This window comes from Paroedura picta, chromosome 2, assembly GCF_049243985.1.
Source record: "Paroedura picta isolate Pp20150507F chromosome 2, Ppicta_v3.0, whole genome shotgun sequence".
NCBI lineage: Eukaryota > Metazoa > Chordata > Lepidosauria > Squamata > Gekkonidae > Paroedura > Paroedura picta.
The window spans coordinates 128,913,739-128,940,901 of NC_135370.1; the positions used below are offsets into that span (position 1 = coordinate 128,913,739).

Genomic DNA, 27,163 nt, shown 5'->3' on the forward strand with positions numbered 1-27,163 from the left:
TGCTACCTCAGGGGCTGCCCTACCATTCTGCTGCCAGCTCACATTTGGTGCTCTCCGGCGGCCGCCATGGCTAGGGTTCCTCCTTGGCATGGCACTGCGTGACACTGCGCAGCTGCTGCAGGCAGTGCCTCCCAGTGGACGGTGGGAAGTCAGGGATGCCGGCGGGAGAGCAAGCAGAACAGGGGCTCAGGTGGCGGTGGCAACGTCCCTCGGCAAAGGACTACCCCCCCCCCCGGGCCTCAATAAAATTGTCAAACGTTGACCGGTCCCCGGTGATAAAAAGGTTGGGGACCACTGCATCCTGTTCTACTGCTGCAGACAGACTAATACGATCTGGATTATTAATAATGATGATGTATTATTTTTCCCCAGGTTATATGTTTCATATGTGGATGTTGATGCAGAAGCCTATGAATTTGTCAAGATGCCATGAAACTATAGTAGGTGTTGTTGTTTCCCAATCAATTCTTAAGCTATATTTCTCAGCTGCACATGAAATCATTCAGCTGTGTTCATAGTCTGTTATGAATTGCATTGCTGTATGCTGGACTTCATCGTTTTATTAACTTATTTGTGGGTTTTAGTTGGGTTTAACGTAAATCTGGACATCTGAAGTAAAATCTGGGCCCATCAGCCAACCACAAGATTGATTAATTTCACCTTCTGTCAAATGGCACATTGCTTAGGCTGTTCACTTGAAATGCAAATCTCCTTTTTATTTTTAGCAAACAATTAATCCCTTGCAGGGGAATGTGGGTGTAATTGTCAAAGCTAGCATAGGCCTGCTATTAAGTCAACTGTCACAGCAGGTGTTGGGTGGAATCTCCTTCACATCTTATTAACCAGGAAGTGTTGCTTTCATATTGCAAAGATAGAAGAGTAAAGCTATCTCATTAGGAAGAAGTTTCATACATGCTTCCAGTCCTTCTCTATCAACTTGATTGTTTGGGAAATGTTCCAGTCTGCATTTTAGTGTCTCCTTAAAACCAAGTGAGTTGCTCTGTTCATTCCACTTCAGAGCTCTTTCTTTTTTCATGCATGGCAAAATCCATCTGTGTAAAATTTCGGGGCAATTTATTTTGACCCAAATGGCTTACAAAAGGATTTGGAGTCCTTTGAACAGAAGGCCTGTTGAGGCATCAGTAGTAGTCCCTTTACCTTCCTAGAGTAGACGCTGCATTACGTACTGTGTTATTTCCCATACATTTGTAGCTGATTTACTTAGTTCAGATGTTTATTTGCTTGTTTACATGTTGTCTATGTTTGTACAAGCTGTGTTTAGAAATGTATTGCAGTTTTCCTGGGGTTTGTATTCCAGGTCAAAATATGAAATTTCAAAAAAAAAAAAAAACGATTCCAGTAATAACACTATCCAATTTACTGAAATTCTAAAGTAGTGGTCCCCAACCTTTTTATCACCGGGGACTGGTCAACGCTTGGCAATTTTACTGAGGCCCGGGGGGGGGGGTAGTCTTTTGCTGAAGAATGTTGCTGCTGCCTGAGCCCCTGCACCACTTGCTTTCCCACTGGTACCCCTGACTTCCCACCGCCTGCTGGGGGGGTGCTGCCAGCAGCAGCTGCGCAGTGCCACGCTGAGGGGGAGCCCCAGCCATGGCAGCCGCCGGAGAGCACCAAAGGTGAGCTGGCAACAGAGTGGGCAGGGCAGCCCCCGAGGCAACAGCCGGGGAGGAGGATGAGGAGAAGCTGCAGCCCAGTACCCCCCCCCCCCGGGCCTCAGTAAAATTGTCAAACGTTGACTGGTCCCCGGTGATAAAAAGGTTGGGGAGCACTGCTCTAAGTGAGGTCTAGGCAGAGTAAAGTGGTACCATAACCTTGCGTGATCTGGACACTATACTTTTCTTGATATAATACCAAATCCCATTTGCCTTTTTAGCCACTGTCACACTGCTGACTCATGCTCAGTGTATGGTCTAGTAAGACCCCCAGATCCTTTTCACACATACTACTGCCAAGACTAGTCTTGCCTATCCTATAATGATGCATTTGATTTTTCCTACCTAAATGAAGAACTTTAAAATTTTCACTATTGAAATTCATTTTATTCATTTTAGCCCTGTTTTCTAGCTTGTCAAGATCATCCTGTATCCTGATTGTGCCTTCTGGTGTGTTTGCTATCCCTCCCAGTTTAGTATTATCTGCAAATATAATAAGCACCCATTCTATTCCTTCATTGAAATAATTTATGAATATGTTGAACAGAGGGCCCAGTAAAACAATGTTAAAACAATTAATTGTTGGGAACAAAAATAATGTTATTGTGGGTAGGAAAAAAAGCCATAACATGTAAAGAAGAAGGGGGAATAAACCTCAAGAAGTTAACTACAGGGACAAGGAATCATGGAGTCTTCTAGAACAGTGGTCCCCTACCTTTTTATCACCGGGGACCAGTCAACGCTTGACAATTTTACTGAGGTCCGGGGGAGGGGTAGTTTTTTGGCAAGGGAGGTTGCTGCCACCGGTTGCTGCCATTTAACTAGAGTGTCACTATTATGGGAGGAAAAAGATGATTGTCTAGTATAATCTGATAGTAAAGGTAGGATTAAATTTTTTTTAATACTTTCGTAAAAGGGACAATATAATAAGATAGGTGAAATTGTTTCAGGTCAGGCAGAATCACAAGAGCATAAACTTAGCTCCAGTGGACGATTGAGAAATCTGCCCTTGAGTTAAGTTGAGGGGAATGAGTTAAAATGTGCTCTTGAGAAGGCCCATTGGTATTTTATAGGTAAGTAGAGCCATAGAATCATAGAATCATAGAATCATAGAGTTGGAGGGGCCATACAGGCCATCTAGTCCAACCCCCTGCTCAACGCAGGATTAGCCCTAAGCATCCTAAAGCATCCAAGAAAAGTGTGTATCCAACCTTTGCTTGAAGTCTGCCAGTGAGGGGGACCTCACCACCTCCTTAGGCAGCCTATTCCACTGCTGAACTACTCTGACTGTGAAAAATTTTTTCCTGATATCTAGCCTAAATCGTTGTACTTGAAGTTTAAACCCATTACTGCGTGTCCTCTCCTCTGCAGACAGCAGAAACAGCATCCTGCCCTCTTCCAAGTGACAACTTTTCAAATACTTAAAGAGGGCTATCATGTCCCCTCTCAACCTCCTTTTCTCCAGGCTGAACATTCCCAAGTCCCTCAACCTATCTTCATAGGGCTTGGTCCCTTGGCCCCAGATCATCTTAATCGCTCTCCTCTGTTCCCTTTCAATTTTATCGACGTCCTTCTTGAAGTGAGGCCTCCAGAACTGCACACAGTACTCCAGGTGTGGTCTGACCAGTGCCGTATACAATGGGACTATGACATCTTGTGATTTTGATGTGATGCCTCTGTTGATACAGCCCAAAATGGCATTTGTCTTTTTTACCACTGCATCACACTGCCTGCTCATGTTTAGTTTACAATCCACAAGTACCCCAAGGTCTCGTTCACACACAGTGCTACCTAGAAGCGTATCCCCCATCCAGTAGGCATGCTTTTCATTTTTCTGAACTTTACACTTACCTTTATTAAATTGCATCTTATTCTCATTTCCCCATATTTCCATTGTGTTCAGATCTCGTTGAACTCTGTCTCTATCTTCCGGAGTATTTGCCAGTCCTCCCAATTTGGTGTCATCTGCCAACTTGATGAGTAGTCCCTCCACCCCCTCATCTAGATCATTAATAAATATGTTAAAAAGTACTGGGCCGAGCACCGAGCCCTGAGGTACCCCGCTACTCACCTCTCTCCAGTCTGATGAAACACCATTGACAACAACTCTTTGAGTGCGGTTCTCTAACCAATTCCCTATCCACCTGATTATCTGAAAATCCAGATTGCAGTCCTTCAATTTATCCATCAGAACATCATGGGGAACCTTATCAAAAGCTTTACTAAAATCCAAGTAAATGACATCAACCAAATTTCCCCGATCCAGCAAACCTGTTACTTGGTCAAAAAAGGAAACCAGGTTGGTCTGGCAGGACCTGTTGGAGACAAATCCATGCTGACTTCCTTGGATCACCAAATTGTCCTCCACATGTTTGCAGATCGCTCCCTTTAATATCTGCTCCATTATCTTCCCCACAACAGAGGTCAGACTTACTGGTCTGTAGTTTCCCGGGTCATCCTTCCTCCCTTTTTTGGAGATCGGAATAACGTTTGCTCTTTTCCAGTCCTCCGGGACATCTCCAGTCCTTAAAGAGGTTCTGAAGATGATGGACAAGGGCTGTGCAAGTTCTCTGGAAAGTTCTTTGAGTACTCTCGGGTGCATTTCATCCGGACCAGGGGATATGAACTCATCCAGTGCAGCTAAATGCCTCTCGACAACCTCTCTATCCATGTTAACCTGCCACCCAGACACTGTCCTTTGGCTATGTCCATCTCTAGATGTGCCTAAACACTTTGACCTGTGGGAAAAAACAGATGTAAAATAGGCACTAAGCCTTTCTGCTTTCTCTGCATCTTCCGTTAGAGTTTGTCCATCCGCACCCAACAGTGGGCCTATTGCCTCCTTTACTTTACGTTTGCTCCTCACATAACTGAAAAATCTTTTCTTGTTACAATGGGCTTCCCTGGCCAATCTTAGCTCACTCTCAGCTTTGGCCTTTCTGATGATTGATCTACAGTGCCTAGTAACCTGTAGGTACTCTTCTTTAGAGCTCTGTCCTTCCCTCCATTTCCTGAACATTTTCCTTTTCTTTCTTAGCTCCTCTTGAAGTTCTCTGTTCATCCAAATAGGCTTCTTAGAGCTCCTGCAGTGTTTTCGTCTTTCTGGGATAGTCATTGATTGAGCATGCAATAGCTCCTGTTTGAGTAGTGCCCACCCTTCACATGCTCCCTTCCCTTCTAGCATTCTCGTCCATGGTATGACACTCATCATGTCTCTGAGTTTATTAAAGTTTGCCTACGAAAATCCAACATCCGCGTCTGGCTACAAGCTTCCTTGGCTCCCCATCTCAAAAGGAATTCTATGAGGACATGGTCACTTCCCCCTAGGGTCCCCACCTCCTTCACCTCATCCACCAACTCTTGCCTGTTGGTCAGTATTAAGTCCAGTATGGCTGAACCTCTTGTGGGTTCATCTACTATTTGATAAATGAAATTGTCAGACAGGCAGGTCAGAAAGTTGCATGACTGAGGACGCTTCGCAGAGTTTGTTTCCCAGCACACATCTGGGAAATTGAAGTCACCCATGATGACAAGGTCCTGCCGCTTGGATATTTTCTCAAGCTGCTCACAAAGTGCAGCATCCACATCCTCTCGTTGCTCAGGCGGTCGGTAGCAGACACCAACCACCACACTGTTTGTTTTCCCCTCGCTTATTTTCACCCAGATGCTTTCCACTGTAGATATGCTCTCCTTCACTAGAATTTCCTGACAGGTAAGCCCTTTCCTCACATACAGTGCCACTCCTCCACCTCTTCGATCTATTCTGTTTTTTCTGAACAGTTCATATCCATCCACCATTACATTCCAGTCATGAGAATCATTCCACCAAGTTTCTGTGATGCCTACTAGATCATACCTTTCCATCAGCATGAGAAGTTCCAGCTCTTCCTTTTTATTGCCCATGCTTCGGGCGTTAGTATAAAGACATCTGAATCCTTTTACTTTTTGTTCCCTATGAGCTGGCCTTGCCGGTTGGGCTGCCTCCGATCGTTTTCCTTCCATACACTCCCTATGTTGATCGTCTCCTTCCCCTAGTGGCTTTAGTTTAAAGCTCTCCTGATGAATCTCCCCAGGTTCCTGCCAAACACATTCTTCCCCAGTTTCGATAAGTGCAGTCCATCAGGTGCTAGTAGGCCTTCCTCAAGAAAGCCTATCCCATGGTCCCAGAAACCAAATCTCTCCTGCCGGCACCAACTACGCAGCCAGTGATTCACCTCCATTATCTTCCTCTCCTGACGCATTCCTCTTCCCTTGACAGGCAAGATTGAAGAGAATACCACTTGTGCCCCCATTTGCTTGAGCTTCCTCCCCAGATCTTGATAGTCTTTTTTAATAGGAGCGATGGTATTCAGGGTCATGTCATTCGTTCCCACATGGACCATCACAAATGGGTAGCGATCCGTAGATTTGAGGAGTTTGGGCAGCCTTTCTGAAACATCTTAAATTTTCGCCCCGGGCAAGCAACACACCTCTCGGGTTAGGGGGTCAGGCCCAGCCACATGGCGATCCATTCCTTTGCATCTGATTAAGTAAGCTTTGCCTCATGAAAGTTTAGACTAGAATAAAGCTTGTTAGTCTGTCAAATTCTACTGGATTCCAGTCTGATTTTCGTGAAGGGGAATGATGAAGCTTCTGGGGCTGCCCATAAATTTTTCACAACAAACTTTTATTTTACCATAGCTCCATTTTGGCCAATGAAAAGGCTATCCCTTTTGTAATTTAATTCTTCTTGACAGATGCTGACCTTGATTCTGCTCAATTGTATACTCACACATCAGAATATATTTGGGTTAGGAGGCTCCTTCAGCTCAGACATTAGAGTGCTGTGATAACTATTCATTGAATACTGCTTTGTTCTGCCTTAATCTCGGAGGAGTTGTGAAGGGCTGCTATCCAGACTTCTGTATAATGCTTTGTGAAAGCCTTTGCAAACCTTACACATTTTCATCTGCAGAAGCTGGAAACGGTTTTGGGCTAATTATCAGTTCTTTCCATACATTCTCTTGGAGAAAAGTCTATTTTTTTCCTATGCTGTTCTATTTGATCCTGCATAAATGCTGGACCTATACTATTTTGTTTTCCATATATTTTGTGCATCAAAGAGGACAATTTAATAGGAAAGGATCCAGTTAGCTGTTATCCAAGTTCTGTGCTGTTTTATCCCACCCATTGAGAGTAGATTTTTTCCAGGTTGAATTCTATTCTTTTCTCCATATTTATTTGGAGACAGGGACTCAAATTTTAAAATGTAGCCTCTTGCATACCTGACGGTAGCATTGGCTTCATGAACGATTTGACTGCTGGGAAATAATAGGTGATCAAACAGTTCACAAGCATTCATATATTCTGCTTTGCAAAATCCACTCAGCTGCATAATTTTCCTTTCTACGTGCAAATACCAAGGAAGATTAGTGCTGTCTTTCATTTGCCACATTAACTGCAATTTGAAACTGGTTTTCAAGTATCTCTGCTACCACTTATAAATGTTTTTTACTGCCTGTGTTACAGCAAGTCTATACAAGTTATATTCACATTGAGTATATTATAATTTAGTTGAAGGCATATATTATCACAAAGTTAGTATGATTTCTTAACATCTAGACTTCAGGCTGAAGAAGCAAACCTCAACAGTGTGGGTTTATAGATGAATCAAACAAGTTTTGTGTATCTCGGCAGTTCTATATTTACCTTGGATACGACTAAATGCATTAAGGCATTGCATCGATTGATGTTAATGGCAATTTCCTTAGTGAGATTGGAATTTTGTTTTAGCATAGATGTTATAGAACCCTCATTGCATTGGAAAGAGCTGACAGAAGCAGTCTTAAACTACTGGTTAAATTTCTTTTTCAGAGCTTTTAGTGTCCCATGTGAATGGCTCCTGCTTTTAATCCATTAAATTACTAGAACTTTACTCAGTAAATTCAGGTTCATCAGAGAAGCATGCTTAAGTGCTGGCAGTGAAAAGTGATACATTTAACATTGGTTTTCACATTTCAGTTGGGCTGCTTTCATAAATCATTACAGATCTGAGATCCAGCTTGTGCCAGACAGCAATACAGCATCATAGTTTATCCAAATTTTAATAAAATTTGGGGTGGTTAAATATAACATCCAATTCACATTGCAGTATATACATAACTTATTTTTGTTTTGTTTATTTACAAAATGTATATCTCACCTTTCTGCCATCCCAATAACTATCAAAGTGGCTAATAAATTTCACATTTTAAAAACTATTTAAAACCAACCCCCCACACCAAAAACACACATAATAAAATAGTTTAAAACAAAGCTAAAATACACACAGAGACATGAAAACAACAATTAAAACATTGATCAGGAAAAAAAGATCATTGAGGGAGTGCCAAACAAAACAAAAGTCTTCATCTACTAGTGAAAGATAGCAAAAGAAGGGCATGGACCAATCTCCCTGGAGCAAGAATTCCAGGGTTTTGTTGCCGCAACCAATAAGGCCGTCTCCTTAGTTCCCTAATATCGGGAGGTGGGCACACCTGGCTTCTCCAGACCCCAGGCAAGCTTCTTACTGTGGGGGGGGGGGGAGAGGGAAGCCCCGGGAAGAGAAAGGAAGAGAAAGAAGGAAGAGAGGAAGATTCCTTTTCCTCCAGATACCTGTGTCATGTGTGTCCTTTCATCCCTACAGGACCCCAGATAAACTATGTCCATGGCATTCCCCTGATCCAGCAAGGTAGTCACTTTTTCGAAAAAAGAGATAAGGTTGGTCTGACATGACTTGTTCTTGCAAAACCCATGCTGAGTCTTAGAAATCACAGCTCTCAGTTCCAGCTGCTCAAGGACCGAGTGTTTGATTATTTGTTCCAAATAATCTACAAATGTCAAGCTGACAGGTCGATAATTATCTGGATCCTCCTTTTTCCCTTTCTTGAAGATGGGGACAACATTTGCCCGCCTCCAGTCGTCTGGCACCTCACCTGTTCTCCAAGAAGTGTCAAAAAGAATGGACACAGGTTCAGATATGACATCTGCAAGTTCTTTTAGTACCCTTGGATGCAATTCATCTGGCCCAGAAGACTTTTTTTCATTTAGACCCATTATGCACGGGGAGAATAGTGCGCATTCGGGGTGGAATGGCGACGACTAATATCACCGATCATGCACGGTGCCGGCTGCAACTGGCTGCAGATTCGATGCATGCCGCCGAAAAAGCTGCATTAGCGAAATGCGGAAGAAATCACAGCTTCCCTGGCGACCAGGACCCAATCAGAAGCGGCGCCAAAGGCACCGTGTGCATAACCGGGGAGTTCCAGGTTGAGCGCCAGAGGCACAATCGAGGCGGCTGCTGGAACGCCGCAGCAGGCAGGAGGGCACCAAAGGGAAAGGGGACAGAAAGGCGTCCGGGGAGCCCAAAGGGGAGGGGGATCAGGGGAGCACCGCAGGCAGCGGGCCGGGGTGCAGAGCCCCGGTGGGGAACAGAGGGCAGCATGTCCCTATCTGGGGACAGCACAGAGGCTACCGCACCGAACACCCACCAACCCCCGAACCCTCCCACAACCACAAACGACAGCACAGGCGAGGGGGTGTATGCAAACAGACAAACTTTATAAAACAGTAAAACAGTATAAAACAGTGCAAAACAGTAATACAACAAGTGTGAACAGTAAGACAAACTCAAAATCCGAGGGATAAACAGTATTAAAGGGGACGAACTAGGGGGCAGAGGAAACGGAGCAGCAAACAAGGGGAGGGGCGAACTTTGAGCAAACTAAGGGGATGGGAATGTGCAGACACCAGAAACCCCCCCAAAGGACAGCGGCATCCGTGGCGGCAGCTCACATTGGCGCTGAGGAGGGTCCAGCAGCTAGGAATTGCTTGCTCCCTCCCCGTCCGCTTGCTCAGCACTTGCTCCCTCCCCCTCCGTTTCCGTTGGACCTGGCAGGGCTGCACCTGCGCAGGCTGCAGCCGCCCTTCCTGGCATCCGCCTCCAATGCGGTGCCCACTTGCCGACACAGTGGCGCGCTTGCCTCGCTACCCCTTGGCTCCACATTGACGCCTCGACGCCAGCCGCTCCAGATTTTGCCGCCATTACACCCCGTCCCGTGCATAACCGGTTTGCTTTGCGTCTTTCCCCTCCGTGTTTTCTATGTGACCCGAAATCGCCGTTTCGGCGGCCGTGCATAATAGGCCTTAAGGAAACTAGGTGTTAGTTCCAACAGTGATCCTAGGCCACCATTCCCGTCCCCCATGTTGTGTTACGTTTTTGCCACATTGATCACTATTTCCCTCACAAGAGAAGACCGATGAGAAATAGGAGATAAGCAGTTCAGCCCTCTCTTCATCATCTGTTATAATTTCACTTTCTTGTCCTCAGAGTGGTTCTATGGTGTCCCTATTCTTTTTCTTGCTTGAAATATAACTAAAGAAGCCTTTTTTGTTATGCTTAGCATTACTTGCTTGCCTAAGCTCGTATTGAGCTTTAGCTTTTCTAACACTCCCCCTACAATTATTGGTTATTTGCTTATACTCATCCTTGGTAATAAGGCCTTCCTTCCATTTCCTAAATGACTTTTTTTATTCCTCAAATATTTTGACAACTGCTTATGGAGCCAACTTGGCTTCCTTAGACTCCTTCCATCTTTTCTTCTCAAGGGAATTGTTTGTGATTGAGTATTCAGTATTTCACTCTTGGAGCCCACTTGGACTCCCATCTCTTTAAGTCTTTCTGACCACGGTACTCTATGCAACATACCTTTAAGTCTGTGAAAATCAGCTTTCCTGAATTCCAGTCCATACGTACGACTACGTAAAGGTTTTCTCTTTCCCACAATTGAAAATTCCAAAAGCACATGGTCACTGCTACCAAGCGTGCCCACTACTTCCACTTCATCTACCAGTTCTTCCCTATTGGTGAGAATCAAGTCTAAAATAGCATAGCCCCTGGTTCCCCTCTCTACTTTCTGGGAAATGAAGCTGTCGGTAAGACAAGAAGAATTTAACGGAGTTTGCATTTTTAGCAGTGTTGGTCTTCCAACAGATATCTGTGTAATTGAAGTCACCCATGACCACTGTTTCCTCCTTTTTTGAAAATTGTGTAATTTGGTCTAGCAGTATCTCATTCAAGTCCTCTGACTGGCTTGGTGGTCTATAGCAGACACTCACAGTAATACCACTCTCATTTCCTACTCCTTTTATATTTACCCAAATACACTCATCTGAACTTTCATGCTCGGGTACCTGTATTTCTTCACAAGTATAAAGATTCCTAACATATATTGCTACACCTCTCCCCTTCTTTTATTCTCTGTCCATTCTGAATAGATTGTACCCCTCAATTTTAGTATTCCAATTGTGAGCATTATCCCACCAAGTTTCTGTGTTCCTATTAGGGCATAGCCCCCTTACTCTATTACGACTACTAGTTCCTCCTGCTTGTTTCCCATACTCTGTGCACTGGTGTAGAGACATCATAGTCCATCCTTTGTGTGCCTCATGGTTTTGTTTTTTGAACTTCCTTGTAAGCTAGTAGTTCCCTGCTTATGTAACATTCCCTGTAGGTTTGAGATCTTCTCATGTTCAGATCTTGCCATTATACCAAGCTCTGAAGTTACATCTCACTCCCCCTTTGTGTCTAGTTTAAAGCCCTCTTCACCAGGTGTGCAAGGGTTCTCCTAAAAATACTTTTTCGGTCCCTTGTGAGGGGCATACTGTCTCCTGGTAATAGCCCCTCATATTGACATTGTTGACCATGATCCAGAAATCCAAATTGTTCCCGTTGACACCATTGACGTAGCCAGTCATTTATTTGCATAATTTTTCTCTCTCTTCCTATGCCTCGGCCACTAACAGGGAGGACTGATGAAAACCCAACCTGTGCTCCCAGGTCCTTTACCTTTTCCCCCAGATCCACAACGTCTTTTTAAATATTTTCCATGTTCTGCTGGGCAGTATTATTTGTTCCTACATGGATGAGAAGGAAGGTGTAATGATCTGTAGGCTTGATGAACCTGTCCAGCCGTTCTGTCACATCCTTAATGCGTGTACCAGGTAGGCAGCAGACCTCTCAAGACAAGTCTGGTCTACACACTTCGGCCTCTACACCTCTTAGCAAGGAATCCCCAATTACCAGTACCCATTTCTTCATACCATTGGTTGAAGAACTAAAACTCTTTCTTGTGGGGGACTGTGAAGAGTTTCCTGAGCTTTGTGGAGTCGGCGGGGGAGAAGACCTAGAACTCTCACCTATGGGGGAATGTGACTTTTTTCCTTGTCTACGTTGGAGCTTGTTCTTCATGGGGGATTGCACATGCTCCTGGGTTCCTGAATCAACCTCTTCAGGCAGACCTTGGAACCGATTGCTGAGCATCAGTGGGTAAGACCTTCACAGTACCCTCTGGCTGTCTAAAAAGAAAGAAAAAATCCGAGTACTTTTAGGTGCCTTCTTTCACCATTTAATAACTTCAAGAAGCCCCTATTAAGCTTTGTCTGGTGTTGGGGCATGAGTTTTAGTTCTAAGGGGATTTGCTTGTAGAGAAATGTGAATCCTAGTTCTGCTAATTTTTGTAGATTATGTATTAGGGTTATAATTGCTTTCAAAATAAAGTATGCCACAATCTTCTTTGTATAAGTGGAAAGCAAGTTTGAAATGTCAGATATAATCATTCTGGGAAATCCTAAACAGATGAAGCTGCCTTATTCCAAAGCAGACCATTAGTCCATTAGCATTGTCTACTCATTTTGGCTGCTTGTTAGGGTCCTAGGTGAAGGCCTTTCACATTACCTGCTTCCTGATAGTTTGAACCAGAGATTGAACCTGGGACCTTCTGCATGCCAAGAAAATGTTCTGCTACAGAGCCACGACCCCTTCCATTCTTTAGCTTGTAGGATATCTGTTTCAGATACAAATGTTTTCCCAGGTGTATTTCTGCATGCATACCCTTGCAGCCCTTCTGGGCCTGCTGGCCATCAGCTGTCACTAAAGAGCAATGGAGAACAGTCAGTACATATCTTTAAATATATCCATTATACATGCTTGATATGTATCCAGGGACCATGCAGGAAAGCTTTATGGAAAACAGTTCTCCTTTACTTTTAGCTACAGTTAGCCAAGTGGGCTATTTCCAGATTTTTAATAGGCTGGTATCATTTGTGGATTTCTTTCTTAGAAAGAGTTAACTCATTTTTTATAGAATTGTTACTGGCATGATTTTATATAATGAATTGCAATAAAAATGGTGTGGAAGGCTGATTAAAGCTGTTGATGTAGAGGAACAGACATACGCCTACATATGTGCTGTAGGTAATTTGCTTGTGAGGATTTTGTGTGGAATCCAAATTAAATTGTTTATGCAATGCATATATCTCAAAGTGGGCATTCATTACTTGGAACATATGTGCATATTTTCCATTACTGACCATAATTAGTAAAGCACACAGTTTTGGAGCAAGAATCCAATGCAGGATGCTTCCTACTTACTCAGTACTGTTGCTAACTGATTCCTTGTCAAAGAAAAATTGTAGTCAGTACTGGAGATCACCTCTGTCTTCAGTTTCCGTCCAAAAAGAAAGTTTGTGGTAGTTTTATTGCTGTCTGGATGGATTGATTATTCATCCAGGACTTCTGCTCTGTTCCTTTCAACTGTATGCCCTGTACCCACCAATATAGCAAAACTTTAAAGAGGGATTGAAGTATTGGGCTCACAGATGACAGGCATCAGTAGCTAGAAGCTGTTGAGAAGGTTGAGGCCTACCACAGCAAGGAGCAGGTCCTTGTGTTAGATTCACCAGCAGGCTGAGAAAGGGGAGGGTGGAAGAAGAATGTGTTTTTTAACTCGGTTTTCACTACCCAAAGGAGTCTCTAAGTGGCTTACAATCAATCACCTTCCCTTCCTCTCCCCACAATAGATACCCTGTGAAGGGTAGGTGGGGCTGAGAGAGTACTGACTGGACTGCTCTGTGAGAACAGCTCTAATAGGACTGTGACTAGCTTGAGTTCCCCCAGCTGGCTGCATGTGGAGGAGGGGAGAATAAAACCAGGATCTCCAGATCAGAAACTGCCGTTGTGGCTTTGATACTAACACCTTTTTTGCTTTGTCTGTCATTGACAAATTATAGTAAAACTGATCACCAGTGAGATTATACATTTAGAATCTCCAGTTTGTTTCCATGTATAAGAACAGAGAACATACAATTCCCCCAAAGTAATTGACAACCAATTGGTTTTATTCTTGTTTAAAAATGTATAAAATTTTGAAAAGTAAAAAGTAGCCCAAGAACCATAATAGAGCTTTGGATTTACTCCTTACTGTTTTTTTGTATTTTCAGTTTTTCTGATGATATTTTGGGCCAAATACTCAAGTTTTCAAATTATATTTGGCATGTAGAAGTTTCCCAGTGGATTATATTGGATCTAGCGCAGTCCTCAGCATACAGAACAGAATTGTTCCATGAATGGAAAACTTCATTATCAGAAGGGGTACGTTTGATCCAGTTCAGTGAGATCAGACTCTCTTTGTTTCTTTTACAATGCATTTTGCAGCCTCTGCCCAAATTAAATGCTACTGTTCAATCTCAGGATGACATTGGAGTGCAGGATGTGCTAGTTGTTTGGATAGCTTTCCATTGGTGAGGCCTGATGACTTTGACAAGTTTCTTAGAACTGTGCAGCAAACTTAAGGTTGCCAGCCTTCAAGTGGGGACTGCTCATCTCCTGGAATTTCAAATGATTTCCAGATTAGTTCTCCTAGAGAAAATGGCTGCTTTGGAGGGTGGATCATATGGCAAAATATCCTGTTGAGGTCCTGCTACTCTGCAAACCCCATCCTCCCACATTCCATCTCTAAAATTTCCAGGAATTTCTCAACCCAGAAATTGTACCCCTAAACCCATCCCATCTAGATTCATTCCTGCTCTTTGGGGCTGATGTATCAGTCTCTTTGATTGGATCTGGGAGGTAATACATGCCTCTTTGTGGGCTGGTGTCATTCTGACTGTTTGGAAAAAGTATGGGGAGTAAGAAAGGGACCCTGAACTATCATGTCCTAAATAGCTACAAGGCAGTGGCCAGTGTTCCATTCTTGGGGCAGATGCCTGAGTTGGTAACTGGTCCTGGTTTATAACTGAAGGCTCTGATCTCATCCATGGTTTCCCCTCCCTGCAACTCATTGGGCTTCCTCTTCCTCCTGTTTCATCATCATCATCATCATCATCATCATCAGAATCAAATTTATAGCCTGCCACTCCCAGTCTAGCTGTTCCTGTGAGGACCCTAGGCACTGCATTCTGAACCATCTGCAATTTCTGGGTCATGGGCAAGGGAAGGCCCAAATAGAGCAAGTTGCAGAAATCAGTCCTGAAGGTGACCATTACATGGATCACCATGGGTAGGTGATCTGAGGATTGATACGGTGCTGGTAGCCTTGCCTGGCGCAGATCGAAAAATGCCATACGGGCTACTCTGGTGACCTATGCCTGACTTGTAGGCGCTGGGTCAAACATTTATCTTTTAACCAGGCATTAAATTGTAGAAAGATGGAAGGGACCGTCTTCTTGTTAGTTCTTCTGGAGCTGTCAGTGCTGTCCTTCTGGTCAGGTTGGTTGTGTTGTGTGGGGAGGGGGGGGGCTGTTGGGCTTTGGGGGTTCCACTCAGTTGACATATTCTGTCTTAAGGTATTTTAATGGTCGGCTTCTAGCCTGAGGGCTGTTTATAGATACAATTTGAGGCTGCTTAATGTTTTTAGGGCTTCATGGTGCTGCGGAGCCAAACTGGGCATTTCTACACCCCTGTGACAGTGGGATAATGGCATTCCGCCCCCTGCCCCTGCCTCCACCATGAGGCATGGTGGAACTTTCCCACCCCAGAATTGTGCATGCACACACACAACTCTGGGGTGGACTGTCTGTGCCTGGGGATTTATTCCCCCATGTATAGACAGGATGCAGTGGGGCATGTTGCCACCCCTGCTAGGAATTGGTGGTGGCCTGGCACTGCCGCTGCTGTACATAATTGATCATACATATTTATCCTATAGGTACTAGGAGAAATTCAGTTCAAGGGAAGAAAACATAAATGGGGTAGCTATAATTATAAAAATATAACGCTTGGTGTAGTAGTTAAGAATGATGGCTTCTAATCTGGCAAGACAGGTTTGATTCCCTACTTCTTCACATACAACCAGCCGGGTTACCTTGGATTAGTCACAGTCCTGCTAGTGCTGTTCTCACAGAGCAGTTCTGCCAGAGCTCTCTCAGCCTCACCTATCTCACAGGCTGTGCAGAGTGGAAGAGAAAGTGATTGAAGGTGCTTTCAGACTCCATAGGGTAGTGAAAAGCAGGGTATAAAAAACTACTCTTCTTGTGCCACCTGGGAATATATGTGCCAGAGAAGTCAGAATACTAATTTCACTCTCCTTTACATATAAGGGTAAATCAGAAAGAATACTTCTAGGGTTCCAGTTCATACATGCATGGGTTTATTCTAAACAAAACATGTTTAAACACGTCTCTGCAATCAGTAGGTGGCTGCAGACAAGTTTTCTCAGTAATAGTCTCGTTACAGTGCCTTAAAGAAATTTAAAAACTTCATTGGTAAGAAAAAGGCAAGGAAATTTGTGCTGAGGAATTTTTTTTCATTATGTCAATGCACTTATTCTTTGAGGGTAACGAGGGCTGTACTACAGGAACTTCATTGGGAAGCCTTACACCATCCACCCTCTAGCCCTGGTCTTGCCCCTTCTTTTTGATCACAAAATTCAAAGGAACGTTTTCAAGGAACACAATTTGAATCCCTCGAGGATGCCTAAACTGCTGTTTTAATGCAGCATAATTTCTTCAGGGAAGGATTAGACCATTGGAGAGATGGAAATACCGCTATCAGAAGTGTAGAAACCTAGATGGAGGATTTGTAAAGAAACAATAGTTTTACATTTTGATTTTTAAATATAATAATAAAGGTTTACTATGATTTTGTAGCAATACTTTCTGACTCACCCTTGTATTAGTATGCAGTTTAGAAATGGCAATTTGAAAATTATTTGGTATATGTAAATTAGCGATCATATTTAAGAACTAAAGAAATTTCTAATGCAATTATTCTTGATTATATTTTACAAATCATAATAGTGTAATAGAACAGCAGTTGTTTTCCTGGATGTGAGAAGAGAATTGCAGAACTTTCTCACTGGCTATTTTAAGCGGTGTAAATTGGTTTATGGAAAGCATTTAAAATATGGGATGTTTGGAATGCCTGATTAATATTGTAGCCATTGTGTTGCTGGCAGGTTTAAGGCAATTGGCAGTTATAACTATTGCTTAGGTACATAAGGGCTACTTTTCTTTAAATAGCATACATACAATAGTAGATTATAACAGAAGCATAGGTAACGTGAATATCCAAAAAATGAGTGGTAACATTTGCTTGCCCTTTTAAATATGAATATTTTGCTTACATCCACAAGTACATAGGAATGTATATGTGCAGAATGGATTGTGGTTTTTTTTTTTTTTGTACCAAGTGCTGTTTATGGTGGGTAGAGCTAGAATTTGCTAGTGTTAGAGGCAGAAAATGTTCTGGCTGGATTTTTAATTACTGTGGAAGCAAGTGCTTGTTACTTTTGAGAAGAGACTGCAGAAAGTGCTGGTTTCCCTCGAATTGTCAGAAGCCTTGATTTGTACACAATACAGCTCTGTTAACGTGGTGCTGGTTCAGCAGCATCTTTACATACATAGACTTGGCAAGTATTTAAAGGCTACATTTTGTGTAATTGGTTGAGTCTTTGAATAGGATCCTCTTTGTGTTAAAGGTTGTATACAGCAGTGCAGGATTTTAAGCTGACATTCTCTTGCCTTTGTCTATTCCCCATCAGGGTGCATTTGTGGAGGTGTTCTTTATTTTTTAAAAGGATAGCAGTTTAGTGCCAACAAGATGTGGGGAGGAGCCTTTTGTTTCAATAGCTTTGTAATACTAGAGAACAAAAGGTGCTTAATTTGTCGGCAAATCTTATTTTGATGTGTAAGAATTCATAAATGTAGAAAAATTTCATTCAATGATTCCTATTAAAGCACTATTACAAGATTTTCATGAATTTTCTGGACTTTGTGTGTGTGAAAAGAAATCCTGTTGGTACAACATCAGATGAAAACCATGGTAGTGCCTCAAAGTGCTGCTTTGCTTTCTGGGTAGATTTAATCTTTGAGGTGTTAACACAAGTGGAAAAGGAGGCTGTTTGTCATTTTCAGTCCAGAGTACCACACAGACAGGTGACATATCTATGGTGCTTAAACAAATGAAGTGAGCATACTACAAACTGGCATAATTTATAACCCACCAAGCCAGATGTAGCCCACCAGGGATGGTTCTGCTAGTTTCATTCTTCCTAATACAACAAGATGTTGTCATCTTGGATGCCTGAGAAGCTCCAAAATAAGCAGTGAACTTGGTTCGTATTATTTTGTATACATTCTGATATTTTGTTAATTATTATGAAACTATATCTGTAGATTTTCGAGTGGCAGTCATTGAGGAAGAATCAGAAAACGGGAGAAATGTACCTGGGAGCCCATTCTGATTGCCAAGAAGTTGAATGATTAATATACCTAATAAGAGTGGATGAGAGACTCATTATTTTGGCCTTTTGATTTCGTTTTTGCCTTCTCTCCAGGATAAACAGATCAATCTCTCCCAAATTTCCTCATACAACTTGGTCTCCAAACTCCTCACCATCTTTGTAGCCCTCTGGACATGCTCCAGTTTGTATACTTTTGAATGTACTTCCAGACAATAGGCAGGAACCATTCTCTGGAACTACCCAATGGGATTCTACTACATCCAAAATGCTTTGGGAGTACCAATTATATGGGAGTTGAAAGAGGATAAACTCTAGTGAGGGCTCTGGGCTTCACTGATCTCAAATAATAATGGATTTAACTATAGGTCCTGTTGAATGGAAAGGTTTCAGGAAAGCTGTTTTACCATTGCTCCAAGGTATTTGTTTTGAAACCATGAGAGTTTCAATTTGGACCATCTCAGCAAATCTTGTTGTACCTTTTTCCAAAGCTTACCATAATTGTTTTCAAGTAGCTTAGTAATAGCCCCTCCTGTATCTCCTTGACTTTTAAAGTCCATCTAAAGAGTAGGTGAGTCTATTCACACCTGCCTGGCTTTTGAGGAGGGTAGGTCTTCTTCCACAAGCTGGATTACTGATTGGATAGTTTTCATATTTCCCTCTTAACTACCTCTTTCCTTGTTTTAACCCCAGAATTGTCCTCTTGATCTTTGTCCTTCCACTTCATCAGATGTGTGTTTCTGGTTTCTGGCCAATTAGCCAATGGAGTTTTACCACAATTGGAACACTGGCTTCTAGTGCGGTGAACAGCTGCTCCCAATGGTTCACCTTTACCCCTAGAGGGAGGTGGTGATACCCTCAATCCTTGACACCCATCTCCTGGTCTGATACTCTAACAACTACACCACACTTCCTTTCTACACTGCACTCTCTGAACCTATCAATCTAAGTACAGGAAGGTGAAGAGAACCTCTTGAATGGACTCTTAAGCAAGACTCCCTCAGCAGTGGATGACTTTGCCTGTTTTAGCATTCTTAAACTTTCTCTTAGTATGGATAATGTCCATCTCTGTCCATAGTTTTGATTTGAGATTGAAGAAATAATTGTGTTGCTACATACACAACCAAGTATTCTTTAAAATGAACTTTAAAAGCAGCCTAGTTCAGCAGGGTACTCCCATCCAACACCCAGAATTACTTCAGATTTCCCTTGATCCTAAATGTAGTCATGACATTTATAAAATATTTCTTCATTGAATCGCATGCTGCATATTTTGCTGTTTTATTGATTAAAAATGCCTTTTATTATTTTGTATTGAAATCAGTAAAAAATACAGTTCTTTGACTTTCCCTGAAGTATAAACCATATTGAGAAACAGCAGCTAAGCAGACATGTTCTGCTTTGAATATGTGCATCACCTATGTTATCTTCTTATTTTACTCCAGGTATAAAGCAACTTTGACATCTGCAGTTCGGATCAAAGATGTTTTTTGATGTGTGGAAATGTCATGCCTTGTGAAAATGGAAGAACTAAGACAAATAAAAAGTTAATGAACAACAGTGGTAGCAAAGTTACATTTATAGACCATTAACCACTACATTGAATGATCAGAACTTGGATCTCATGCGACCTATGTATTTTCTGGAGAATATTCTCCACAAGCATGTTGTAAATTTAAAAAGCAGAAATGACTTTATTTTTCTCTGGAGCTTGTTAAGGAAAAACACATTTTCCAATAATGACCAGCTTGAAGCGGTCCCAGACGGAAAGGGCTGTTGCTGCTGGACTATCAGATGGAACTCCCAAAGTCCACTCGGATGACTTTTACATGAGACGTTTTAGGTCACAGAATGGAAGCTTAGGATCTTCAGTGATGGCTCCAGTTGGCCCTCCACGCAGTGAAGGGTCTCATCACCTTACATCTACTCCTGGAGTTCCCAAAATGGGAGTTAGAGCAAGGATTGCTGACTGGCCGCCAAGGAAGGAAAATATCAAAGAAAACAGTAGATCAAGTCAAGAAATGGATACATCAAGTTGCCTTGACAATATGTCTTCAAAAAGTAGTCCTGGGAGTCAGGGGAGTTCTATTAACTTGAATTCTAGTGACTCTGTCATGTTGAAGAGTATTCAAAACACACTTAAAAGCAAAGCAAGACAATCTGAGAACCTGGATTCTAGGTTTCTCACACCTGATGGTTACCATAGTTCTCCTAGAAAAGCTCTTCGTAGAATAAGACAGCGTAGTAATAGTGACATTACCATAAGTGAACTTGATGTGGATAGCTTTGATGAATGTCTCTCACCCAGTTATAAATCTGGACCATCACTGCACAGGGAATATGGCAGCACCTCATCCATAGATAAGCAGGGTACTTCAGGGGACAGTTTTTTTGACTTATTAAAAGGTTATAAAGATGAAAAGTCTGAACAGAGAATCCCAGCCACCAGCAAGTTTAGTGAACTGCTTTTATCTAGTGGAAGCAAGGGTTCGGGGTTTTCATTAGATGTTATAGATGGGCCCATCACTCAAAGAGAGAATCTCCGATTATTTAAAGAAAGGGAGAAACCTCTGAAAAGGCGTTCAAAATCAGAGACAGGAGATTCTTCCATTTTTCGAAAGCTGCGTAATGCCAAAGGTGAAGGGGATCTTGGGAAGTCTTCAGACTTGGAGGACAGCAGATCAGAAGATAGTGTGAAGCCTTGGGCTTGCCCAAAGTGTTTTGCCCATTATGATGTTCAGAGTATATTATTTGATTTAAATGAAGTGGTAATTAACAGGCACAATGTTATTAAACGAAGGAATACCACAACTGGAGCTTCTGCTGCTGCAGTTGCATCATTGGCTTCTGGACCATTATCCCATTCTGCAAGTTTCAATTCTCCAATGGGCAGCACAGAGGATCTAAATTCCAAAGGAAGCCTCAATATGGACCAAGGAGATGATAAGAGCAATGATCTTGTGATGAGCTGTCCTTATTTTCGTAATGAGATTGGTGGGGAAGGAGAAAGAAAAATCAGCCTCTCCAAATCTAACTCTGGATCCTTCAGTGGCTGTGAAAGTGCCTCTTTTGAGTCTACTCTTAGCTCTCATTGCACAAATGCTGGAGTGGCTGTACTTGAAGTACCCAAGGAAAACTTGATGTTATACTTGGACAGAGGGAAAAGATACATTGTTGAACATGTTGATCTCGGTGCATATTATTATCGGAAATTCTTTTATCAGAAAGGTGAGTAGATTTACTACCCATGAGAACAAAGTTCTACTATCGGCTAATTGTTCTCAAAACACTGTTTTGAAACACAGAATGTTTCTTGATTGCACTAATAACTCATATATATAATGCAAAAAGTATATTTTTAATTGTGTGCAAGAGATATGTAGACTTTATAGTTAGGCCAAACTTTCAAACTTGTGAAGATAAGAGACCAAATAAAATGGAGAAATATTAAACTCAGAAAGATTCTACAAAGATGCTGTTACTGTCCAGTAATAATGCCCAGCTAACTGGCATTCTGCCTCTACTTGCCCTTGAGCAAGAGCAGGAGGAACTAGCCACGGGTGCCTCCAGTTTGCACTGGTGCCGGACAAGCAGCACTCATGGTTGTAGGCCAGCTGGGATGCCCTGCCTGATCTTCTACTTCAGCAAAGAAACAAGCAGCATGTCCCAGCATGGTCTAGCCATGGCTGCTGCCTACAAAGTGCTGCTGTGTTGTGGAAGGTATTTAAAAAGAAATAGTTTTAGAGCTGCATCACAACATACATTGTAAAACTCTATTATAATTTCAAAGAAAACATATTTCATTCATGTTTAATATATTTTAAAAATCAGATGATGTTTCCCTTTCTGGAATAGCAATGGAATACTATCCATTTTTAGATGACAGTAGTTGTGAATGAAGGAAAACCAAAAGTAGGTAGGCGGTATGGGTAGTAAACCTGAAACACTGTGCTGTATTGCTGCAGAAATCGTGGAGTGAAACAGCCTGCAGCAGTCCCAGAGATTGTAGTGGTCGAAAAACTAACACTGCCTGCTGTATGTGAGACTGCTTGGTTGACATGTTACAATTTGCCCATGTAATTTGCCCACTGGTTGTTTGTGAGTGCTGGCATGTAAATTCAGATTATTATTTCATGAATTTGTTCTATGGCTTTAAATTAGCTATTACTGTGTTAACAATCTACAGTGGAGGATCTGCATGCATAGGTTGAATACATCTAGGAAATGTTCTCATTGAATTGTTTTTGTGTAACTCGTCTTGAATCTCAGAGAGGAAGGCAGACTGTAAAAAATAGTACTTCATGGAAATGTAAAAATACTGAATGTTTACCCATTCTTTCTACATCCAAGAACACTGGAACTATTTTGGGGCAGATGAGAACCTTGGTCCGGTAGCTGTTAGTCTCAGAAGAGAAAAACCTGAAGAAATAAAAGAAAATGGGTCTCAGTATAACTACCGTATCATTTTCAGAACTAGTGAGGTAAGTAATGTGTGGGCAGCAAAAGTCTGAGAAATATTTGACCAGGGTTTTTCATTCTTGTGGCTGGAAAGTTGCTCAAGAAGTAAGGTTGAAGCCAGAGACCTTTTTTAAGCCAGAAGACTGAGGTTCCATTATGAGAATTATGTAGATACAGACTAGCACAGAGCTGATGTGGGCTACTGAAGACCAAAATGGGACATGGTATTAAATATAACAAGTGCTGGCCTGGTCATACATTCAAAACTTGTCAATATTTAAGTGACCTACATCATGATCTAGCAAACACATTAGCAAGCTTTAAGCTTTTAACAGATTTTGAAAAATAAGTTTATTATAATCTGATTTTGAATCAGGATTTTGATTTTTGGGCTGGCAGGTTACATCTGCCCTGACCTGGACGATCCAGGCTAGCACAATCTCATCATATCTTGGAAACTAAACAAAGTCAGCCCTGATTAGTACTTGGATTGGGAGACCACCAAGAAATTCCAGGATGGTTATACAGAGGCAGGCAATAGCAAACTACCTGTTTGTCTCTCATGTTGAAAACGTACAGCAGGGGTAGTTAAACTGCGGCCCTCCAGATGTCCATGGACTACAATTCCCATGATCCCCTGCCAGCGATGCTGGCAGGGGCTCATGGGAATTGTAGTCCATATACATCTGGAGGGGCGCAGTTTGACTACCCCTGACCTACAGGGTTGCCATAAGTTTCTACCCTGTTTGCTGCAGCACAGTGGCTAAAATATAATTGCAATATCCCCTTACATACAGGTTCAGAAAGGACAAGAAAAAGACCCAGGAATTCTGTTTGTTACTCTTTGGATTGCTGACCTGTTCCCTCGTTTCCTTTGTTAGTATGTAACTTTTGTTTCCTAGCTTACAACGCTGAGAGGTTCTGTCTTGGAGGATGCAATACCTTCAACTGCGAAGCACTGCACAGCCAGAGGATTACCTTTGAAAGAAGTGCTTGAGCATGTGATTCCAGAACTGAATATTCACTGCCTGAGGTTGGCCTTCAACACTCCCAAGGTCACAGAACAGCTTATGAAACTGGATGAACAAGGGGTAAGGCCTAACCACCACATTTGTATCTTTCCATGGGTCAGCATTACAACATAAACCTGTTTATGAACCCTTGTTTGTTCATTCTGTTATACTGGCATATATCCCAGTGGGAAGATCTAAAACAGCCTGCCATATGTGTGCTGAACAGCACAAAATGAAGTAATAGGCTTGACTGACAGCTTGAGAAAGGGGAGAGGTGCTGTCAAAGAGAAACAGGCAAATTCAGGAGTATAAGTTTCAAGACATACAGGGTTTTAAGTAGAAAACTGCAACCAGGATTATTAATGTTTTATGGCTAACTTTTGTTAGCAACTAGGGGTTCTTGTATAAAATCAATTACTACTATAACAATTATGTCCTTTCATACCTGCTAACTTTGCTCATGAAACGTTGGGGCTGCCTTTGAAAAATTTTGGGAAACTTCAGGTGCTTTAAAAATTCAGTAGCCAGGTTATTGTTAGTGGCTGGTTTCAGAGATTGTACAACACCTGTGCCCACCTGCCTGTTTCTGGGCACAATTTAAAGTGCTGGTTCTTACCTTTCAAGTCCTATGTGGCTTGAGACCAGAGTGCTTCAAGGATCACCTCCACCCATGTTATCCAGCCCACCAGTTAAGATCCTCTTCTGATCTCAGTGCCTCTGTATTCTGAAGTGAGACAGGTGGCAACCAGAGAGGGTGCTTTTTCAGTGGTGGTACCTCTCCTTTGAAATGCCCTTCCTTGTGAAATTTACCTAAGAAGCTACAGCATTCCTTTTTACTCAGGCATTTAACTGAGGGGAGCTTATGAAATGTTTTACGGTTTGTTTAGGGTCTGAGGAGCATTTTATCTACATCATTTTAGACTGCTTGATGTTTATTTTATGCTGATATGAAGCCCAGGTTTGTTTTAATGGTGTCAGCTTGGTTTTAGTGACTTGTTTTTATACTGTCAGCTTATTTCAGTGGCTTGTTGAATGGCTTTCTTTTAATGGCTTTGTTTTACTGTTTTAGTTGTAGTTTTGGAGAGGCATATATATTTCTAAATAAATAAATTAGCCAATTAATAAATTATGATATGCCATTCAGTTTAGCCTCTCAACTACTTTTGTAGATCCTAGATTTTTACTAAGAGGACATAGAAAGGAATGAAAATGTGCCCTGCCTTCCATTGGTTATGTTTATTTGAGCTTTACATTTTCAGGTGGGTAGCCATGTTGGTCTGAAGCAATAGAACAAAGTTTAAGTCCAGTGGCACCTTTAAGACCAACCAAATTTAATTCTGAGTATAAGCTTTTGTGAGTGTACACACTTCATCAATTGAAAGTTTATACTCAGAATTAAAATTTCTTCAGCTTTACAATGAAATTGGAAGTTTCAGTTCAAACTATTTTAATTTCAAGTGCTAAAGATGTATGCATAAAGAATGTGTGGAACTATCTGGAATAATATGCAGAACCAGAAACACCGTTTGGTTCAATATTCATTCAATCTATCTATCTGTATACCGCCTCTCACTGTGACCTCTTGTGATGAGTTGTGCAAGTTGTGCCTATTACATCTATAGTGACAGAAATAAGAGTTGAAATGTGTTCCACAAGCAACAGGAACATGAAGGTAGTTCCTTTTCATTCAAAAAAAGCCATTGTTCCCTTAGATACTGAAACATGACTGTGAACTTTTATTAAAAATCCACCACCCAAAAAAATCTTTCACTAAATAGACTCGGAACTCTTACTGTACTGCATTAGTTTAATGAAAGTCAGATTGTTCCCTGTGGATTGCAACAGTTCTCTGATAGTGTCTAGAGTACATGATTAAATAAAGGTTTTCAAATGGATGCGTTTCCTATCTTACTATCATTGTTGGCTCAAAACTTTGTTTTACTGCATCTGGAACTCCCAATGCATTAAATGCTGATTTTATGGGTTTCTTTTTCAGTCAGGATCTTCCTATTTTTATTTCAGACTTCTTCCCACTCCATCCAAACTGTAAACACCTAATTTTTTGTGAACCAATAACATGTGATCTTTTCATCAAGTGAATATTAAATCTTTTGCTTATAGTTAAAATTGGAAAACCAGTATTGACTACTTTCATTATTTAACTAACTCTATTCCTGTAGAAATCTTATTTGGAGAGAGTAGAAAATCCATGAGGGCAGCCATATTGGATGGGGTCATAGAGATATCTAGCCCAACCTCCTGCTTAATGCAGGATCAACCTAAAGCATCCATGACAGTCCTACGGAGCTGTAAAAACTGAAAAACTTTATTGACCATTTATGCACTGGGAACTTCACTGCACCAACTCCCATGCAGGTTCAGAAATCGGGGGGCAGATGAGGCGCACCGGGCCCAATGCTCCCCCATGTGGGTGCAGGAAGAGGAGGGGCAACCTGCCACGACTAAAAGTCCAGCATGTAGTTCAGCATGAAACCTCTAGTGCATAAATGGTCATTGTGACACAAGGTTTTGTGGGAGTCTTCTACAAGGAGATGGGCAGATCATCTATTTGGAGTGATTTGATGTGGCCTATTAAATGACATGAAAGAGCCTCTTGTGGTGCAGAGTGGTAAGGCAGCAGGCATGCAGTCTGAAGCTCTGCCCATGAGGCTGGGAGTTCAATCCCAGCAGCCAGCTCAAGGTTGACTCAGCCTTCCATCCTTCCGAGGTCGGTAAAATGAGTACCTAGCTTGTTGGGGGGTAAACGGTAATGACTGGGGAAGGCACTGGCAAACCACCCCGTATTGAGTCTGCCATTAAAATGCTAGAGGGCGTCACCCCAAGGGTCAGACATGACCCAGTGCTTGCACAGGGGATACCTTTACCTTTACTTATTAAATGACATGGTTTCTGCCTGCTCTTCTCTTGTAGGGTGAAAACTGCCCTTCCTCAGGGCTGAAGGCTAGTATACCATAGTAATGCCAGGGAAAGAACCAGGGTGCATTGTACACACCATTGTTACTATCTTTTGAAGGCCAAGGCTGAGGGGAGAGCTGGCAGGGTGTTCTGGGAGGTAAGGGGAACACATTTTCAACCTACTTGCTGACCCAAGAATGGCCGCAGTTGGAAGGGGATTTACTTTCACTTTGAAGTCTTCAGATATGTAGGATTGCCAAACTTCAGTTGGGTCTGAAACTCTCCTAGAGTGATAAATGATTTCCCAACTACAGATATTAGTTTATCTGGAAGAAATGAAATGGGTCGATTGTGCCTGATTCGGAAAGCACAGCAGCTGAAGAATGCATCGATCTGATCAGGCTCTGTGTCCTTTTTAATGGCCATGGCCTTGGTAAATCTTTTGTCATGTTATGGTAATCTGTTCACTGTGATATGCTAACTGTTGTGCTTAATTTCAAATTAAGTAGAAAAATCGATGATATTACAAACTTGGGAGGAAGTTGAAAACTAGCATTAAAAAATA

At 42.0% G+C, this 27,163-nt stretch overlaps 1 protein-coding gene across 9 annotated transcripts in view; it reads left to right on the plus strand.

Moving 5' to 3' along the window:
- The window catches only part of SIPA1L1 (signal induced proliferation associated 1 like 1), a 190,731-nt gene that overhangs the window by 91,872 nt on the left and 71,696 nt on the right, over positions 1-27,163 (plus strand). For 6 of the 9 annotated variants that reach the window (XM_077322655.1, XM_077322658.1, XM_077322656.1 and 3 more), the window contains 4 exons: positions 373-440; positions 19,657-21,439; positions 22,562-22,692; positions 23,572-23,760. In XM_077322655.1, coding sequence (XP_077178770.1) covers positions 19,951-21,439; positions 22,562-22,692; positions 23,572-23,760 — 1,809 coding nt within the window. In that variant the 5' untranslated portion in view covers positions 373-440; positions 19,657-19,950. Of the gene's footprint in view, positions 1-372; positions 441-13,973; positions 14,125-19,656; positions 21,440-22,561; positions 22,693-23,571; positions 23,761-27,163 lie in introns of those variants that run through there. The other 3 variants (XM_077322652.1, XM_077322654.1, XM_077322651.1) reach the window with 2 other exon arrangements.